Source organism: Anomaloglossus baeobatrachus, unplaced genomic scaffold (genome assembly GCF_048569485.1).
Source record: "Anomaloglossus baeobatrachus isolate aAnoBae1 unplaced genomic scaffold, aAnoBae1.hap1 Scaffold_5515, whole genome shotgun sequence".
NCBI lineage: Eukaryota > Metazoa > Chordata > Amphibia > Anura > Aromobatidae > Anomaloglossus > Anomaloglossus baeobatrachus.
This window is the reverse complement of record NW_027444900.1, coordinates 4,163-12,144: the sequence shown is the minus strand read 5'-3', so window position 1 is coordinate 12,144 and position 7,982 is coordinate 4,163. Positions and strand designations below refer to the sequence as shown.

Sequence of the window (7,982 nt, the reverse complement as noted above, 5' to 3'; positions counted from 1 at the left end):
CACCCGCCCTATTTGTTCTTAGGGTTTCGTTTTTCGGGTGCATATGTTGTTCATGTTGTTTCTTAAGTTCTCCGATCTTGTTATCGGATTGAATTTGTTTTTGAAACTGTTATTGGCTTTCCTCCTTCTTGCTTTGGTACTAAAACTGAGGAATCCGTACTCCTACGGGAGGGTGTATAGCCAGAAGGGGAGGGGCCTTACACTTTTAAGTGTAGTTCTTTGTGCGGCCTCCAGAGGCAGTAGCTATACACCCACTGTCTGGGTCTCCCAATTGGAGCTAGAAGAAAAGGAATTTACGGTAAGTAAACAAAATTCCCTTCTTTGCTTTAAAAAGGTGCAATAAAAAAAAGAATCTGCAGGCACAGGTTTATAGAAAACAGCAACTATGAAAATATCGAAGTCTCATGCACATGTTGAATATTTTCACATAAAAAAAAGTGGCAAAACTGCGTTTTCGGGTTTTTTTTACCGCTCCATTTTCTTGTCAAGAGGTGCGGCAATGGTGCAGAAATTTCTGCATTGTGCACCTACCCTCAGTCTTGTAAAAATCTTCCAGAAAATATAGGTTTAATTTCCTTATTTCCTGCTGGTCGCCCCCCCCCCCCCCATCCCCGGCTGGTCGCCCCCCCCCCCCCCCCATCCCCGGCTGGTCGCACCCCCCCCCCATCCCCGGCTGGTCGCCCCCCCCCCCCCCCCATCCCCGGCTGGTCGACTCCCCATCCCCGGCTGGTCGGCTCCCCATCCCCGGCTGGTCGGCTCCCCATTCCCGGCTGGTCGGCTCCCCATTCCCGGCTGGTCGGCTCCCCATTCCCGGCTGGTCGGCTCCCCATTCCCGGCTGGTCGGCCCCCCATCCCATGTGTTAAATTGTTTTTTTTTTTTTGTTTTTTTTCTTTCAGACCGGGGAAGGGTCTGTCCATTTTACCCGCACACACCATATAGTACGTAAAACTACCCTGTATGACATGGATGTGGATCCTAGCCTGAAGTATGCTGCCATCGGGTGTCAGGATCGAAATATCAGGTACCAATAATCTTTATGAAGTTTCCGATGTTTTTCATTTTTTTTTTTTTTGTGTTTGATCCCTATCCAAGTTTTGTGTTTCCGTTCTTTACATTTGGAAGGTTGACTAACCTGCTAAAATGCCTGTATTATTAGCTATAAATCAACTTTGTGATTGGATTTCATTAACATTTTTGCACCACTTACTTTTTTGCAGCCTCTTTGTTGCTCTGTCTATTGCTGGCTGAGAGTTTACCATTTAATACGAGTTTGTGCCACTTTTCTTTTAATCTTTTTCTGCGCTCTTCCTAGCTCATTTATGACCAAACATCACATCAAAACTCCTTGTGCCAAAAAAAAACCAAAAAAACAAATAGCCTGCTCAAGCCAAACTGCACAAATTTGTTAATGAAACCATGCCAAAAAGGGAAAAAAAAATAAATATATATAAATAAATAAATATATGTATATATATATATATATATATATATATATATATATATATATATATATATATATATATATATATATATATATATATATATATGATACACCGTATTATTCTGACTTTAAGACGCACTTCCCCCCCCCCCCCAAATGTTGGGGGAAAGTGGGGGATGCGTTCTATAGTCTGCATGTAGGGCATGGCTGTAGGGAATGAGGGTGCTGCGGTGCCGCGGGTCATCGTGGGCATGAGCAGGCGGCAGCAGAGCCTGCCGTGACCATGTGGGCCCGATCATTTAGTATGCACGCCCATCATCCCTCAGCGCTGAAGCCGGCGCTGACAGGTGGGCGGGGGATGCGCAGATAGTAAACAGCCGGCCCGCACGATCACCCCTGGCAACTACAGCCTGGAGTGACAATGTGTAGTTGTATTCATTGCCCCCTGTGCATCATCAGCGCGGGGTGCAATGAATCAGTATACTCACCGCTCCCCTGCAGCACCGCGATGTCCTCCTGTCTGTGCCGGCCGTGGCTGTGTGGAGACTAGTGGTGCTTACAGCGATGACGTGATCGCTGTGCGCACGTGTCCACACACGGCCGCAGCCGGCACAGACAGGAGGACATCGCGATGCTGCAGGGATCGTGGCCGGCTCCATTCAGCGGCGCTGCTGCTGGCACAGACTGGAGGAGGAGCGATGCTGCAGGGAGTGAGGAAAGGTGAGTATGAATGTTTATTTTTTTTTTTGTGTGCCACAGAATGCAGGCCATATATCAGGATGAGGGCATATAGCAGGATGGGGTATATAGCAGGATTCGGCCATACACCAGGATTCGGCCATACACCAGGATGGGGTATATAGCAGGATGCGGCCATATGCCAGGATGGGGTATATAGCAAGATGGGAGCACATATCAGGATGGCAGTATAACCGTGTCGGCCGCAGATCCTCGCCCCATAACAGTGTGTCGTGACCACATTTTTTGTTTAAAATTTTATTTTCCTTCTCTAAAACCAGGGTGCGTCTTATAGTCCGAACAATATGGTGTATGTATGTACAGTACAGACCAAAAGTTTGGACACCCCTTCTCATTCAAAGAGTTTTCTTTATTTTCAAGACTCTGAAAATTGTAGATTCACATTGAAGGCATCAAAACTATGAATTAACACATGTGGAATGAAATACTTAACAAAAAAGTGTGAAACAACTGAAAATATGTCTTATATTGTAGGCTCTTCAAAGTAGCCACCTTTTGCTTTGATCACTGCTTTGCACACTCTTGGCATTCTCTTGATGAGCTTCAAGAGGTAGTCACCGGAAATGGTTTTCCAACAGTCTTGAAGGAGTTCCCAGAGATGCTTAGCACTTGTTGGCCCTTTTGCCTTCACTCTGCGGTCCAGCTCACTCCAAACCATCTCGATTGGGTTCAGGTCTGGTGACTAATTTTGAATATATCCCCAACAGTGTCACCAGCAAAGCCCCCCCCCACACCATCACACCTCCTCCTCCATGCTTCACGGTGGGAATCAGCCATGTAGAGTCCATCCGTTCACCTTTTCTACAAAGACATGGTGGTTGGATCCAAAGATCTCAAATTTGGACTCATCAGACCAAAGCACAGATTTCCACTGGTCCAATGTCCATTCCTTGTGTTCTTTAGCCCAAACAAGTCTCTTCTGCTTGTTGCCTGTCCTTAGCAGTGGTTTCCTAGCAGCTATTTTACCATGAAGGCCGGCTGCACAAAGTCTCCTCTTAACAGTTGTTCTATAGATGAGAAGGTGTGTCCAAACTTTTGGTCTGTAGTGAGTGAGTGTGAGTGTGTGTGTGTGAGTGTGTGTGTGTGAGTGTGTGTGTGTGAGTGTGTGTGTGTGAGTGTGTGTGTGTGAGTGTGTGTGTGTGAGTGTGTGTGTGTGAGTGTGTGTGTGTGAGTGTGTGTGTGTGAGTGTGTGTGAGTGTGTGTGTGTGAGTGTGTGAGTGTGTGTGAGTGTGTGAGTGTGTGTGTGTGTGTGTGTGTGTGTGTGTGTGTGTGTGTGTGTGAGTGTGTGTGAGTGTGTGTGAGTGTGTGTGAGTGTGTGTGAGTGAGAGTGTGAGTGAGAGTGTGTGTGTGAGTGTGTGTGTGTGAGTGTGTGTGTGAGTGTGTGTGTGTGAGTGTGTGTGTGTGAGTGTGTGTGTGTGAGTGTGTGTGTGTGAGTGTGTGTGTGTGAGTGTGTGTGTGTGTGTGTGTGTGTGTGTGTGTGTGTGTGTGTGTGTGTGTGTGTGTGTGTGTGTGTGTGTGTGAGTGTGTGTGTGTGTGTGTGTGTGTGTGTATATATATTTACACAACCCTCTTCAAGTCTGAGTATGCATGGGTACCTATGTAGACAATGCAAGCGCCAAGACTAAATTAACTTCATATCAATATAAAATAGTCCCACCAGTGTCGAAATATTGACACAACTGAAGGAGCACTTTAAAGGGAATCTGTCAGCAAGTTTTTGCTTTGTAATCTGAGAGCAGCAAGATATAGGGGCTGAGAACCTGCAGACTTATTAGCTCTTCATCTAGATTTACTAGTCATTTAAATTTGTTTAATTGTTCGTCTTAGTTAAAAGACGAAAAAAAAAGAAATCCAAATAATGGGATATTTTCAACCACTAGCAAAATAAAACAGTCATAGTAAAGGCCAGCAATAGCCTGTGGGAACACAGCCGCAAATCTAAACAATCATTTTATCCCAAATAGTTAATGGAGAAGCGGAGAGAAAACAAAATAAACTTTTTTTTATATTTTTAATAGAGAAAAGTACAACTATATCAGGGGTTTAGTGGTCAACTTGAAGAAATAATAGGATAAAAGTCGGTAGGTCTGCAGAACCATTGTATCTGAACTCTTTATTGTGCTGTTCCTCGGTTATTCCTCCTGGAAATATATGATGACATTAACATTGGGGTGTTACCACTATGTACTCTCACAATCCTTTCCTATTAACAAGGCGAGTGTCATTCTACTGACTCAGTTCCCAGAGGAGTAATTGAGAGATGACGCCATATTATTGTGTAGTTATGTATTCCTTGATGGCATATGGAAGCGTTTACTAAAATGATTGACTCTCAAGTGTCCAATAAGCATGACAATAAGCAAACCTGGCAGTATTGCTATCCCAAAGATGTTAGTTTCAGCTTTGCAATATCCGACATGCTCGGCTTCCCCAAATCTGTATATTAGCTAGTGTGGTATTTTGATCCCACGGGTGATGTGGCTTTCACATTACCGCTTCTTACATAAGCCACATTTGGCGCTGTATACATAATAATATATAATATATGCAAACAATGAAAATGGATCCAACAATAAAATCCGAAGTCCAGGTGGCAGTAAAAGAAACATTTTTGTACTTTTATTAAAAATTATTAAAAAAAATATATAATTATATATGAGTATATTATATATGTGTGTGTCTAATATAAATATATATATAGATATATAGATATATGTGTGTGTGTGTATATGTATATAATATATAATTTTTTTTAATTTTTTTGCTGTTTTAGGATATTTAACATCAGCAGCGGGAAGCAGAAAAAGCTATACAAGGGATCGCAGAGTGAAGATGGCACGCTCATTAAAGTAAGTGCATTGTGCTGTTTATTGGCTCCATTACCCTGCAAAATGAGCGAGGCAGATTATTGCGGCAGGGCGGCCAGGGCTTAATAAAAAGAAAGTGATCTGCAAATCCTCACACTATTCTCCGGGGAGACCTGTCAGATAGACTTAATGCATTTGCAGAATTTAATTCCCTAAATGTAAATGTACCCCCTGCACATCTAGGCAGAGCATACATCGTGACCTTCTGCAATCTTGTCTGGTGACCATTATAAAAACCCTGATTTACTCGGTTTCGGCACAAATTCCTCCAGCCTTGTGCTTGCTGACTAAGCAGGAAAGAGTTAAGTTGATTTTTTAAGATTGTCGTGGAATTTTTATTTTTTTTTCTGGCTCTTTGCTCAGTAAATGTTAATCGGCCTTATTTACTGCTGACATTACTGCCCGGTCAGCAAACAGGGTTCAGATCTGCAGGCAATATGTGGAGCAGTCATATTAACTTGGCTGCTAAAGGCCGTGAACTGCACACAAACCACATGTCCCATATATTGTGCTTTACATGGATTTTTCCTATTTTTATGGCTTCCAAATGTGGACAGTTTATTTTTATTAGGGCAATCTGATACCTCTGGTCTTCCCTTGTAAATTGTTCTAACCTGACAAGTTTTGTTCCCAAGAGTCAATTCATAGGAGAATAATTTTGTGCCAGATATTTTTTATGTTCTCATAGTTTTTTTCCACAAATTTGTCAACAGTTCATTAATGGCCATTTATTGCTCTGTGTTCTCACTGCTCACCCAAGTATTCTTTTCCTTTTTTTAAACCTCTATACAGTTCCAGAGACATGAGCCTTTTTATTCAGTGCTAATTTTTTTCCTGTTCCAAGGGGGCATGGCTTATGGTAATTCAGAGCAGCTGAAAGACACGCCCCCGAGGATTCTATGAGCCACGCTTTTTTTCAAAGACCATAAAAGTTAGCACTGTATATATAAATAAAGTCCTGAATCTCTAGAACCATGTGGCAGATTTAACAAAAAAAGGTGGTATATTCGGAGGAGCAGTGGGAATAAAAAAAGAGCCAGAAATGTATGTATTTGATCTGGCAACAGGTCTTTAATGGGGCGTCCAAAAAACTACAGTGGATCCTTGCTTAACGAGAACAATCCGTTCTGGGAGTGTGCTTGTTAACTAAGTTACTCGTTCAGCAAAGCAAGATTTCCCCAACTTGTTAAATGTCCCATCCTGGTCCCCTATTCTATCATTCCACACATACACAAACTCACACAAACTCGCACAAACTCGCATACACATGCATGCACTTATTATATGCTCACCTTACCTTCCGTTGCATTGCCGGTCTACTGGGACTTGCTGTTCTCTGGTACGGGGCCGGGCTGTGTATCGGGTTACCATAACGACAAGGGAGGAACTTCTGCAGCCAGAGCGCTGACATAAAAGGCAGAGCCGCTTGCCTCTGATTGGCCAGCGCGCTGCCTTTGAGTAGCGTCTGAGAGGAAGTTACTGCTTCGTCGCTATGGATGCTGATGCACAGCCTGGAGTGGAGCGCAGCGGCAAACTACAGGACCCAGGAGGCCGGCGATGAAACAGAAGGTACACTGTATTATATTATATTATATGCTCACCTTACCTTCCGTTCCATCGTGGGCCTCCTGGGTCTTGTAGTTCGCCGCGAGGATGTGCATGCGTGTGTGTGCACATGTGTGTGTTTGTGCGTACATGTGTGTTTGTACGTACATGTGTGTGTTTGTGTGTACATGTGTGTGTTTGTGTGTACATTTGTGTGTTTGTGTGGACTGCAAGTGCGGGTTAGAGCACGGTGGATGTACAGAACCGGAAGTGTGTGCGGTGAGGATTTCGCTCATACAGCAAAGCTTTCTCATAAAGCGGGTTACAAATTTACAGAAAGCTTTGCTTGTTAAGCGAAATTCTCATTAATTGGGTTACTGGTTAAGCGAGGTTCCACTGTACCTTATTAAAGTAATCATTTCATGGCAAATTCCTCAGATCTATTGTTTCGGGTTTTTTTTGTTTTTTTTTATTTTTTATTAAACCACATAGCCACCCTAAAAAATGAATTCTTGCCTTCTGACATTTAAAACTGAAAATGGGGGAGACAAGGTGCCATTATGTTTTCCATCGGGTTCCATTGGGGCTACTACCGCTTTCATCACCGATGAATATTGTTACCAGGCGAATGTAGCTCGGCCACAGTTGTGTAATCTCCAGAACCGAAATAAATATTATTTTTATAGGAATAACCCATTAATTTAAAAAACTAATGATGCGACCACCAGTGTGCTATGTAATCTAGAAACTAATATTTGTAACTTTTTAGTTAATTTTTCGTTTTTCTTTCTTTGGAACTTTGTGCAGATTCTGCGCATAAGTCCTTAATACTTTACCTTTACTTTTATCCTAGGAATTAGGATATTTTACCCTTTGTGCCATAGCTGACACTTTCGTGCTCTCTTTAGGTACAGACAGACCCATCCGGCCTCTATATAGCAACCAGCTGCTCAGACAAAAACTTGTGCATCTTTGATTTCTACACTGGGGAGTGCGTGGCCACCATGTTTGGACATTCAGGTAGCGATCAATTATAAAATCATGGAAATATATAGCACTTGACAAGATCACCAATATCACAGATTGTATATTTGCCCTTTCAGAGATTGTGACCGCGATGAAGTTTACCAACGACTGCAAGCATCTGATATCTGTGTCTGGAGACAGGTGAGAACCTAAGTGTAAGGCTTCTTTCACACGTCCAATGTTGGATCGCAATGTATGGATTGATCGTGGCTCACCTGAGCGTTACCATTTCATAGCAAAATATGACGCTGTTGCGCTCTGGCTGCGGCCAGTCCCTGCATTGTGATCCGACATCAGACCAAATTGCACAACAATTTGAATTTCACCATATTATATGATAATG

At 42.9% G+C, this 7,982-nt stretch overlaps 1 protein-coding gene across 1 annotated transcript; it reads left to right on the top strand.

Annotated features, from left to right (window-relative positions):
- Nucleotides 1-897: 897 nt before the first annotated feature.
- On the top strand, nucleotides 898-7,780 carry LOC142283824 (mitogen-activated protein kinase-binding protein 1-like; the record flags this gene model as incomplete). The annotated part of the gene is made up of 4 exons (XM_075333164.1): nucleotides 898-1,022; nucleotides 4,975-5,050; nucleotides 7,522-7,633; nucleotides 7,717-7,780. Coding segments are annotated over 4 exons (377 nt in total), but the record flags the coding sequence as incomplete, so codon positions are not given.
- Nucleotides 7,781-7,982: the final 202 nt, after the last annotated feature.